This window comes from Eleginops maclovinus, chromosome 4 (genome assembly GCF_036324505.1).
Source record: "Eleginops maclovinus isolate JMC-PN-2008 ecotype Puerto Natales chromosome 4, JC_Emac_rtc_rv5, whole genome shotgun sequence".
Lineage (NCBI taxonomy): Eukaryota > Metazoa > Chordata > Actinopteri > Perciformes > Eleginopidae > Eleginops > Eleginops maclovinus.
In genome coordinates, this window is record NC_086352.1 from 23,467,083 (window position 1) to 23,479,891 (window position 12,809).

The following is a 12,809-nucleotide window of genomic DNA, read 5'->3' on the forward strand; positions in this document are numbered from 1 at the left end:
TAATTTAGTATGAAATAAAACAGGAAAAAGGCAATTTTGCATTAAAAATCACTTGGGCGTTTATCAAAATGGTTGGAGTTTATTTGTTCTGTGGATCAACTAATTGATTAGTCGACTCATTGTTGCTACTCTACTGTAAACACTTGTCTTCAGGCCCACATGTACATAGATTTACCATTGAACTGTATTTAATGTCTTAGTCCACCAGGTGTCAGCAGAGACCAGAATAATCTTCACAGATTTGAAGGCTGATCCAGATATGCTCTAGTGAGTGTGCAGGTTATTTTGCTTGGAACATTTGTGTAAAAGCTGACGTTATTGAGAAGCACAAATACACATTGAGAGTAATATCTGTTGTGAGTTCACCCTGTGTAAACTTACATTTGAATAAAAGAGAAATGTTGTAAACTAGTACCGGTACTTAAAAACCTATACTGTTCTGTTGTTTTATTACTTCAGAGTTAAGCTGCATAGCTTAGATAGATAGGTGAATATATTGCCTGCATTTTAAAACGCGGGTAGAATGGAGCAATGGACTGATGTTGGTTTCCTGACTCTTGCACTACGGTTTCCAATTCAGGCTCAGCTTCACCCACAAAAACCTTTAATTGTCACTGAATTGGTCAACACTAGACCAATGTTTTCAACAAACACTCTCTTTTTTCAAACAGATTTTATACTCTATTATCATGTACAAGGGTATAAACAGGCGTTTGTTGACAAAAAAAAGTAGGTTACATTCCTCTCTGTCCCAACACAACCATGCGTCTGTCCCGCCCCCTCCTACTCACATAAAACTCTAATTTTATACTTACTATTACAGCAGGAAACTCAGTCAAAAACAACATGGCTTGGTTCACTCGTGCCCAGTACTGGTTAGAGCGGAAACTGCACCACAGTGTGGCCATGGAGGGGTTCAAACTCAGGGAGAGGGGCAAAAATATTCCTCACTGATTAATGTGAGGCAGTGCAGAGGAAACCACATTTTGTATATAATTTTTTAGTACTTTGACCCTGGGTTTTGGACATTTTTTATGTGTATGTCCAAATACAGTGGCATCATATCAAAAAGCCTTTCGCAACACCTACTGCGGTTGTTTTTCTCTAACTGGATCAGTGTAATGTGAAGCCAAAAAAAGGAAAAAATCTGCATGTGCCTCATATTAAAAAGTAAGGAGCCCATTTGCAGGTGTAATATCTAAACAGTTGCAATTATCACTCTTTTTTTATATGGCATGCAATATATAATGTTTTATATTTACCACAAACCACCATTAAATGAACAGATGTCATTTTATCACTCTGTTTTCGTTATTTTAGGATTGACAAATATGTGAATGAAGGTTGGGAGCCAATAAAAGTTTGTTCAGGGCTCTATAAATGAGTTTTGAGGCATATTTTGTCTCCAACATGGGGAAAAGCTACAAAAGCAAAACACCTACGTACATACATGTTTTATTACTTGAATAAAAAATTGTCATTGTTTTTTTCCTGTACTTTCAGTCACATATCTGGGCTCTCAGTTCTATTTAGGTTCAATTTAAAATGCCTTTAATTGCAACAAAACCACATTTTCCTAGTTCTTCCTTTGTGTTGTGTGTTCACACTTTGTAAATGTTGCCTAGGATCTGCTGCAAATTAGTCATTATTTTGATTAAATAGGACTCTGTTTTTCCAGGAGGAGGAGGCGTAGAGGCTTCAGACGGCTCAGAGAAGCAGTGGTTTCCGAGGCTGGGCTCTACTTCTCCAAGCATTCGGTTTTAACTTGTCTCTGCTTTTAGAAACTGGGCCGTTGGGGAAAACACGAACCCCATTTTGCCAAAGCCACAAGCGAGTCACAGACATGGAGCAGCAGCAGATGATGATGTTGTATAGCGGACGGCCTTCCTGACTAAGTAAACAGCGATTCAGACGGATGAGGAGTGGGAGGCTGTGGTTTACTTCAGACTGGCAGCACCAGGCCTCACCCAGACCCACCATAACAGGATATGGTCCTCAGGCCCACGCTGATGTGCATCATGTTATTATTTCCCTCAGATTTTACCATTTGGTCCATGTGGTACTTTTCATGCACACTGTGTACCATGAGAAGAGCTGGGCGGAAGGTTCTGGAAAACATATCTCTCTGTGGTGTTTCTGACCAAAGTGACAGTGAATGAGGTGACTTTCCCTTCTCAAGCAAGTCTTATATAACTGTTCTTACGTACGTCTGGATAAGTGGACAAGGAGGACATTAGTAATTATGTTTCTGTGACTCAACAGATGGTACAGAGTGTTTTCAAGCATAAGAGTTTACCACCACATCTTTTAGAAAAACATTTGTTTATGTGTTATATATGGATGGGATGGGAAGTAAATACACTTAATTTTTCATTCATTTTTTCATCATTTTTGGGAACCTGATAATACACAACATAGCTTTAGGTTTAAAACAGTAGTTTAAAAAGCTTCATCTGCACATAGGGCTGTTTTTAAGGATGATTCTAGACACAAGATAAACCTGAAGGGTTCGGGGATAATTCATGTTAGAGAAAAAACGGTTAAACAAAGTCCTGCCACACCTATTGTTTTGAGTACTTCTTATTATCTTTGCTTTTTTGTTTAATATTATCATGTATGATAATTGCAACTCTTTTCTTTTACTCTGAACTGAGAGGGCAAGGTAAATTATTCTTTGGTGAAACTGCAAAATCTAGATCCACTGGTTCCATTTTAAAGGATATATGGCATTTCATAAGCTCAGCCTTTCTGTTTCTTATGTCAAATATTAACCTGGAAAATAAGTATTAACTACAGATGTCCAATAAATGTAATTGATTGAAAAGTACAATGATTTACTTGGCACAACATGGTGAGACACGTGCCAAAACACAGCACTTCAATATTTTTACCTCCCAACCACACAAAACTGAAATATTAAGTCTTGATTTGAGTTTTATTAATGAATATCATGCATTGTTTAAACACATTTACAGATAAACCATCATAAACCAGCTGACACATCCACAGCAGACTGGAGCTTCAAGAGCTTTTTAACCGTATATGCTCATTGAAAATAGTCCCATATTAACCTGTAATCACAAAATATGTACTCTAAACACCTTTAGTACATTGAACTTGTATTGCTTTTTTAACTCTTTAAGGAGAAAAAAAGGCTAAATGCACTGCAACAAACTGAATATGTTTTTGACTGATCAAAATTCCTGTTCGACTACCAATGTGCAGCAGCAGAAACAGCAGTAAAGTGATTACAATTTAAGCATCTAATATGGGTCACAAAGTGTCTTGTTGTGTCTGCACCAGGGCCGTGTCTATCTTTTTGGGGGCACTATCCGACCACGTAGTCTGCATATAGAAAGAATCGGCCCTGGCGTGCTCTGTGGTCAGCCCTGTTGCCCTCGGCGTAAACACAGACAGAGTGAGTGAGAGCACCACAGTAGTTGAAAGGCTGTCTTCACATCAGCCCCACAGTGTTAACAGTGTTAACCCTGCACAGCTCACAGCCATGGCAGCTTTAAGAAGGTCACTTTTTCAAAAACAAGCCCATCCCTAATCGTTACAAAGGGTTTTATTGCACCCACGGCTGGTTTTATGAGCTCCTCTTAGACTGTAGTAAAAGCAGTAAATATAGCAACAAGTTGTAGGCTGAGAAGGAGTTGTGGTGAAGGGAAAGGATGATTTGATTAACTGAATGCGCCCTGTCCTTGTTTTGCTTGGTTGGGTACCAGAAGAAAACAGGAGGAAGTATGTTAAATGATGCATTGCAAAGCTGTGACCCATAAGAGCGAGACAAAAAAACTGTTTTCCGACAAGCGGCCACAGAGTCGCAGTCACCTCTGCCGCCAGCTTGGTTTAGTGGTCGCACGGCCGTGTCCTGTCTGACCTGTGTGAGGAGGAGATGATAATCCAAACCTTAACTGTATGGAGTTAGAGGTCTGAAAGCAGGATTTATGGTGTTGTTTATACGGTCTATTTAAGTCAACCACTGCAGACTGTTGCTTCCTCTGCTTTTTGGATGCACTCTGGAGAGGTGTGTAGGGGGCGAGGGAGCAAGAGACGGGTGCAGCACAGACACACCTACACCCATGCAGACAAAAAGACAGTCAGACACACACACGTGCTCACGTACGCAAACAAGATCAAGTAAGAGCCAATACTGCAACTGTAGTGCCAGTGTGGAGGTCTGTGCGGTTTAGAAAACTGCAGGGTTCATTGTTGTCCCAAGGCACTGCGGCTGTCAGAAGACAGATATCTTCTATCAACACTATACCATTTGCCAAGTACTGTATCTATGGACACTGCATTTACAGTAGTTTCTGCAAGCAATGACCTGCTTTACTATATAAAAAATCTAACGTTTTAGCTCATTATTTTTAGCTTTCACTTCTTGGTATAACAAGAGTGGAGGGCAGTAATGCAGCCATGGTTATTTTTAATGTCAGCAAAAGTCATAGTTATGTAACACCTTGTCCTTCACATACAAGTTTAAACTGACCAGCTCGCGCACATTGTGAAGTAACACATGTATGAAAATTAGCTAGCTACCTATTGAGGAAATTACCACTATCCAAAAATGGAATGGAAGTTAAGTACATTATGAGTTACTGTTCAAACTGACAGAGTCAAACTACCTGACTTAAAAAGATTAATCCAACATAAACAAATGCAAGAAATGGAATAAAGTGTTTTAGTGTTTGTCCTGCTCTAAACTAAACTACACTGCCAGATGTCCCAATCACTATTTTTCCTCTCTCTCCTTTATTGATTTGAATGTCCTAGTTGTCTGAACTACTCAAAATCAATGCATAGAACAACCCATGACCTGAAGTCAAATCTAACTTAAGCTTGAATGGTGGCAAGCTACACATACTCTGGAGTTTGATTATTGTATATATTGTTTACTTTGTGCTTGTGTTTTAGAGCTCATGAATTAGTTTGAAGCCTCTCGTTAGGAGCTGCATGTTCATGCCAGAACATATATGCCTGTTTGGACATAGAGCAGGAATGTTGTAATGTACCAGCAAACACATGTATGAAGTAAATACTGAGGAGCCATTTGAGGGAATAGAAATCCATAAATATAACATTATAACCTCAATTATTAACAGTCGTTAAATAACGGAAGTGCGTAAAAAAAATAAGCTTTTATGACAGATGTTGGCTGTCTGTCTGTGTCTGTGCTGTTGCTGCTGAGATGTGTCAACACCCATGCCATCTGTCTGGAACTATAGAAACCCATAAGCGCTGCTTTGTTCTGGGTGAATAATACAACACATGCTGTCTTGGTCAGACCTCCATTTGCCCTGCATGCAGCATAATATCAACATTTGAGGATTGTTTTATTCCAGAAAGACACAGCAGTGGAAAAACAGTGACTGGGTTAGGTGACTAATATGTAGTTTGTTTTCCCAGCAGGTTGGTTTGGTGACGAGTGTTTCTTAAACAAAGATGAAAAAAAATCATGATGAAAATCATAACTATAAAAGGGTTACACACAACAGCAACGTCCAACTTCATACAACTTAGACCTACTTTCATTCAGGTTTATAGTAAAATTATATAATATGTGCTTTTACAATAGTGAAGAAAGGCCATGCAGATTTAATTTTCCCCTACCTCAGAGGCCTGACTCTTTGGATGCGTAATTTAGATTTAATCAGGTGTATTTTTTTCAATTACATAGAAAACAAATGCGGAATTGAAACATTAGCTTAATATAAAAGGCATGGGCTAAATTCAATATCATTGCATGGCAATATTGCACTAGCTGCTAAAGATTCTTGTTATTTCATCTTAATTAGCTTTTTCTACTTAAAAACGAAAGTGTCTTTAGTTTACAGTATTAAACAGCATAATGCAGAAAAACAAAGTGTGCCTGCAATAGAAAAACCCTGAGCAATTTGAAACAATGGTTTTGCTTATTTATTGCAACTCCAGAGAAGAATCTTTTAATATTATTTTCTTGGAATATGGAGAGGAAAAAAATCAACTTGCTCCAATATGCATTTTTAGAGTATGAAAAAAAAGTCACAACATGCATTATATACTGCATTTGCCTAGCACTTTGGTCCAATATAATCCTGCAATTAAATAAAACCCAAGTAAAGGGACCTTTGATGTAGTTCATCTGGAAGGAAACATTTCCAGGGAAAGTGCGTCTGAATTTAGATAAGGGCTGTTTTTTTTTGTGAAGTCACAAGGTCAACCTTGTGACTTCACTTATCACTCACACCGACTGTTGCCTGAGAGAAAGATAGTGAATGCAGTCTGCTCACAGCGTTTCACTTCATTCACTGTGCTAAAAATTGGGACCATTTGGTTCAATTTAGATCATAAACCCACCATTTACACACATGGGCTTCTCACACTTTTCACAAGTACTCAGTTACATTTTGTCTGGATTCCACATTGTACTACCTTTGTATTAGAGCCGTTCATTTCCCTTTAAATAATTCAGAGAAGCACAAAATTGAAAGGAGGATCATTTATTGACATAAGTGCAATCATCCTCTGAACATACCCATAGGCTTGTGGGAGTAAATGTTGTAACAAAGCAATAAATATGGTTGATATAAAAACATGCCAGCATTTGGTGCCATCAGTTAAACATCTACAAAACAATCGTAGCAGTCAGCTAAATGAGCTGCCAGGTTGAAACTTAAGGCAAGGCGGTGTTCTGCTTGCAGGCTGAGTAAATGCTCCCTTTAGCCGAATGTAAGACCTGTAATACAGAAAGACAATTAGAAACTCACATTTGGATGGAGGTATTTTGGAACAGGAGCCAAGGATGCTTTGTTTACCTTTGTTAGTTAAAAAGAGTTCTGGATATTGTTCAGGATGTCTCCATAGACAAAGTTGAACAATTGTTCCTTTGACTTGGTTCCATCTAGCTGCACTGTAATAACAACCAAGCAATAATGAATAGGAGAAATGTTAATCTTTAAATGTCAAAAATAAGCAAAAATGCACACTTACAGACATCAACATCTGATGACTCCATGATGTTCTTGTGTTTCAAATACATGGGCCAGACGTGGCCCTCGAACAGGCCGGGGGGGTCTGGCACCGCGTAGTTCCTAGAGCTGCAGAGACAACACCAATTACACAAAAGTAACTTAAAAAAACAGTGCTAGACTATAAACACCAGTTAAGCACAGTGTCTGAACACTAAAGCACTTACCACCTCCTCTTTTTGCATTCTTCATGTGGGATGGAAATAAAGAATCGTTGGTTCAGCACGTCGATCAAAGGTCTGCAAGGCAACAGACAAAATTATCATAAAGACTGACAGTTCCAATTGTTTTCTTTTAACAGTGAGAAATAAAACCATCTGTTCTTACCTGTAGGTGTAAAGCAGAAAGCCTTCCACAATGAGGATGTGAGTCTCCTCCTCATCCTCTTTGTGGTCAGCCTTTGGGACGATCTCAGTATCCAGGGTGTTATTGACGCCATGAGACTTCTCAAACTTGATTGGGTTGTCCAGCCATGCATAGATCGTACTCATCATGGCGTCCATGTCCAGGGCAGTAATAACTGAAGTGCAAAGAAGCGCATAGAAAAGTAAGAAATGTATTCAGTGCTAAAGGTTGTCGCATGCATATTACATATAAAACATTTAAGCATGTGCAGCCATGCGACACAAACAAACACAAACACACTCAAATTCTTTCATTAAAGAGCCCGGGCTTACCATCATACTGCTTAAAGCCATCTTCACCAACTTCAATCTGATCTTGGGGCTGAAACATACATTGATAAGATGTACCCAGGTACATACCACTAGAGCTACCACTGCTGTATGGAAGGCTCTGATAGTGTTTTACTTATGAATTTAAACTATATCTAGAAACACAGGCACCAAAGTGTTAACACCCCACCAACTTGTGCTAATCAGAGCCCTCCCCCTTGGTTAACTGTATACAATATTCAAAGAGAGATGCGTGTATGCGGCTCACCTTGAAGAAGTCATCCTGGTGTACCACACAACAGTTGGGCAGGGTTTTGATCAGTCGGTTGGTGAGGGTGGTTTTCCCTCCGTTGGTAACGCTGAAGCAAACAAAGTAATACATTAAATGTTGGACAATGCAATACACTGTACATATAAATGTACAGATTAATAATTTGACTAACGTGAAATATATTGCACCCAGCCTCTAAAGAAGTACTTTAAGAAGGAGGAAAATCTGCGTTTTCTATTAAAGAACTTGATTTTCATTACTTATTATACTTTATTCAGAAAGACATATATCACAGATGGTAAAAAGAAATAAAGCTGTGTACAACCTCTTAAATGCATGACACAAACCACTGAAATTCTCTTTATTTTAATATTAATATTCTAACTCAGAATTGTTCATGTTTCAAGAATTATTTTCTCTTTAGTACTACAACAATATCGTTTTTGACTATTATGAAACATCAATGTCATTGTGACGGTATTCACCATTATTGAGATCAGATATTATGTAAATAAACATGTTATTACCCATTAAAATAGACTTGCACTTATTTCATGAACAAAACAAAACAGTTTAACCTTAAATAGCCACCGTCAGTTTTCAATGATAAGACATATTTTCTACTTTTGTATAAATAGTATTGCTTTAATTGATGTTGTTTGTATTAGTTTGCTTTAAAAAAGGTGTACACGTTTGAATGAAAAGTGTTAAAACAAATTAATTGTACACGATGTACACATTTTATGAATTACTCGAGGCATTGACAACTACTTCATGGCATAATAGGTTGGGTCACCTGTGCATTATGGCGGGTTTACTTATTGTATTACATGCTAGTAAACGTTAGCTTTGTTTATTTACTATCACCAGGATTAACCCCTCTACAAAACTATGAAATCATTACCAATATATTTGGTTTTTTGAACAGCAATACAACAAAGAAGGAAGCTACACTATAGCGGATGTCATGACCGCCCTATCCTCCACGTGTGCCTTGTAAGGCCTAGCAGCTTTGGTTAGCCATCTAGTTTAGCATAGCCTCCGTTCATACATCCGTAGGAACTCACCCGCCGATGCCGATGATGTACTTCATGGTTTTTGGATGGTCAAAGCTTGTAGACAGAAGGGTTCAAAACGTCAATAAACCGATTGAGGATCGCAGTGATCGGACGGGAAGAAAGCTTAAAAAAGAGAAGGTTACAACAGGAAACGTCAACTACTTAATTCCTCCATGGCACTTGAGTTAAGTGAGTTAGAGCGGGGACAAGGTGTTGTCACTCGGACGCGGTCTTCCACCGAGAGAGGGCCGTCAGTCCACTGCTGCTGCTACACATACTGAGGAGAGGCAACCTGATTGGCTATTTAAACACTTCCCCAATGCCCACAAAACCAGCTCAAGCAAATCAGGAGCGAGTTTTACCGCAGCTCCATCCCACTTCCTCTATGCGCCCACCACTTCTGCTACACCTTCTAGGCTACTATGATGTCACCTTCATGTTTAATTGAAGAAAAGAAAAACAAAGTAAAAACAAAAAATAAGAGAACAAGAGACACATAGAGAGAAAGTATGGTTGTGTATCTGCCCTGTGATCTGAGTTCAATTCATTTTTTTGATGTTATACTATATCATGCTTCCAATTAACTATTTTATAGGCAGACTTCATCTGTTGCGTTTACCTTGCAACACATGTGTTTAGTAAAAAGGATGCATTTCTGTTTCAGCCATCCAATATCCAATATTTTCAACGTTATTCAGTTAACTGTTAATTGACAGCAAATGTATATTTCAGTATCTACATACCTCTGTTTAAACAATACAATATACAATAATTCACCTTTTTTCCACTGCACCTCAGAAGGAAATGTGGTTCCTAAATGACCCCTGTTGTAAATTAGCAACATTTTGAATGTAAAACATACATTAAGTTTAAAAAGATTATAGGAAACTATGTATATTCAAGTTTAATCACCAATATGGTATAGATTTACAAGTTAGAATAAAGCTTCACATGAACCAAACTACATTACATTCCTAGTACTTTTAAACGATGTTGGTGCCACCTATACTTGAAAAGCCTAAAAAATAAATGTGTGCTCTCAAGAAATAAACAACAGCAAAGACTAACACATGATACATTTAAACATAAACAGATAAAAAAACCTAAAAGTTAGTTATTTGAAGCTTATTGTTGGCAGTTCTTAAATTATATAACCCATAGGAGGACAGGGCCTCTGGGAACTTAACAGACCCATGTTAATTATAGGGCAACTTTGCATTGTCAGCATGGTGCCAATGACCTGTCAGTGTTTCCCCCACTTATTATTTTCCATGTTAGCCCTACAGTAGGTGCGTTCAGCAGTGTTATCAGCTACTACCCTTAAATACAATACACACATAATATAGCTACAAGATAAAGCTGCCAGTAGGCTTCTGGCAAAAGAAACAGTTTATATTAGTGTCTGAATCAGAGAAATACAAATTAAAGGATTATTGCTGTGGTGTGTATTTCACCAGCATGCAGCTAACCTCTGTCTGATTTGTTGAGAATCATTCCTGACCAAGTGCACAACACAGTTCCCTGAGGTCGTACTAAAATATTACTTGTGTTGGGGTTTACACCCTCGAGAACCTCAGCTATGAAGAGTAAGTCGCCAAGTGAAGTGGAATTCAGTGTCATTTTGTAGGATTTCTATTCATAGTTTGACACAACTTCATTCTGCCATTTTGTAGAAGATCTTCTTGGTTTACAACAATTTGTAGAACAAAAGCTCAGAAATTTAAAGTGATGTAATATGTGGTGGGGGTCAACCTGAGATAATTAAACTAAAAGTATATTGTTAAAAATAGACAAAGCTTGAGCTGGGGTCCATATGCCAGATGAGCATTTTCCACCTAACTCATTATCCTCATTTAGCTTCATCGATAACACGTTCACTTTTAAAATGTGGCTGGGAGGTTCTTGGAAACACAACAAGCATAATCACGTTTTTCATGCTATACTTCGGCAAGGAAGACCTTTTCTAGGAATCCTCATTTTTGTATTGTCTGTTTTATGCTTTCAACTCTTTTACCTCACATCCTAACACAAAATTTCAGTTACAGCATGCATCAAATTAGATGTGTCCTTTGAGTTTGAACAAAGCACTTTCAGATAGCACATTAGCAGCTTAACCATGTCTGATTCTACCAATAACTGAATAAATGAATACCAAAAGACGGTTTTGGACTGCCTATAGCCGCAGCAGTGTCTTAATCAGTGGTGTGAGAGAATCTTGTATCAATAAAAATAGGCAGTATTTGTTGATGAATCACATGCACTAACCAGTGATGATAGAGACACTGAGATCCTTTACTTAGGTGTGCTGAACAAACACCAAGTAAAATGTAACAAAACTTAAGTGTATATACTTCTATATCTTCAAAATCAAATTAAGTATAAGGACTCATTATAATGTGGAATGGCTTTTCTGTCAGTGTTATAATACATTGTTATTATTGGATATTCTACAACTATTATTACTATTATTATTATTATTATTATGAATAGTAGTAGGAGTAGTCGTATTATGACTGGTGCATTACAGTGGACGCAGTATGTAATTGTTGTAATTGAACAAGAATGAGTTAATAATAATTACTTTATAGACTGCTGTTTTTTTTATCACATTTTTATATCCCAGTAATGTGATTTGTAAGGAAAATGTAAATCTGTAAAGTAATATGAAACTGTAGCTGACATGAATTAAGTGCATCAACAGAAATCAAGTGGAGTATAGAAGTATTAGTAAAAACGACATAAGATAGCAGGTAGCATAAAATAGAAATACAAGGTTCAGTGACTGACAAGAAAAAATAATAATTTCACTAAACAATGTAAAAACTCAAATTATATTGTTATTGATGTAATAAATAAAACACAGAACAACGTTATGTCATGCAAGATGGAGCTAAAAGTACTTTGACTTTTGAAACTACAGTACTATTTTTTATTTGGCACTTTTCATTTTCCATGAAACTTACTTTCTGTGGTGCTTTGCCGTGAGTTGAATAAATGTCTCAATTAGTGTTTCACGCACTTTCAGTCATGGGTTTGGAGGTCAGAGCATAAATCAACTTCCTTTTAATAACTTTCAGTTGTTACAGTCCTATACATGAGTATTATTTCCTACAAAATCAATATTGCATTAACCTTTAACTTCTGCTAAAGCAGTAAGTATGATCATTTTTATAGCTTAATGACCAGAACACATGAATTGAGATTCACACTGAGACTAAATTTAAAGTCAGCCGTGACCAATCATTTGTCTATGTGTTTCCTGACAAGAAGGCCTGAGTTACCTGAGACGCTAAAACAGCAGCACGACAAATATCACGCTGTCCCTCACATGAATTTTTCATAAACCTGAGAGATACTGAGGAGTACGTGAACACACTTCTGTCAGTGTACACTGTGTTCTTCTATGCTTTTCCTCTCTCCTCCCCCTCACTGTTTGGCCACCCATTTCACCTCTGATTTCAAGCAGTCACATTTTTGTAATCCTGCTTTCTTCACATTTAATCTGATTTGTGTTTTTATAAATGCTACATTTTCTGCATGACTGCAGTTTATTCACAGATACCGGTAATTCATGACAATCTTTGAAATCCAATGATCCAATCTGGCCATGTGATACTGTTGGTGGATCATGACGCATGTGGTGATATACAACCTTAACTTTAATCAAAGATTGTGTATTTGTGATGTAACTGAGAGAGTTAATATTGTTTAATAGTTTTTGCACATTTTGTTCTGCTTCCATTGTTAACCCTAAAGCATACAAACATGTGACTGCCATCTGCTGGCTGTGTAT

The 12,809-nt window shown here is 37.6% G+C and overlaps 1 protein-coding gene across 2 annotated transcripts; it reads right to left on the reverse strand.

Moving 5' to 3' along the window:
• Positions 1–6,469: 6,469 nt before the first annotated feature.
• On the reverse strand, positions 6,470–9,285 carry mibp2 (muscle-specific beta 1 integrin binding protein 2). Of its 2 annotated transcripts, XM_063881937.1 has the most exons (8): positions 9,026–9,285; positions 7,956–8,046; positions 7,691–7,739; positions 7,341–7,533; positions 7,181–7,252; positions 6,976–7,082; positions 6,801–6,895; positions 6,470–6,721 (listed from the first exon to the last, which is right to left on the reverse strand). In XM_063881937.1, exons 1-7 carry the CDS (start codon positions 9,049–9,051, stop codon positions 6,810–6,812), a joined length of 624 nt encoding a protein of 207 aa, XP_063738007.1. In that variant the 5' UTR covers positions 9,052–9,285; the 3' UTR covers positions 6,470–6,721; positions 6,801–6,809. The 2 variants fall into 2 exon arrangements, with proteins under 2 accessions (XP_063738007.1, XP_063738008.1); XM_063881938.1 differs by lacking the exon at positions 7,691–7,739 and having other exon boundaries at positions 9,026–9,174.
• Positions 9,286–12,809: the final 3,524 nt, after the last annotated feature.

Bases quoted from the DNA above. Each gene is read 5' to 3' on its own strand.
- mibp2 (XM_063881937.1), bottom strand. From the start codon at position 9,051: ATGAAGTACATCATCGGCATCGGCGG. The intron at 7,740-7,955 runs GTGAGCCGCATA...TGTATGTTTCAG, and splicing joins ACCAGGATGACTTCTTCAAG to CCCCAAGATCAGATTGAAGT. The intron at 7,253-7,340 runs GTAAGAACAGAT...GTTGCCTTGCAG, and splicing joins TTTCTGCTTTACACCTACAG to ACCTTTGATCGACGTGCTGA.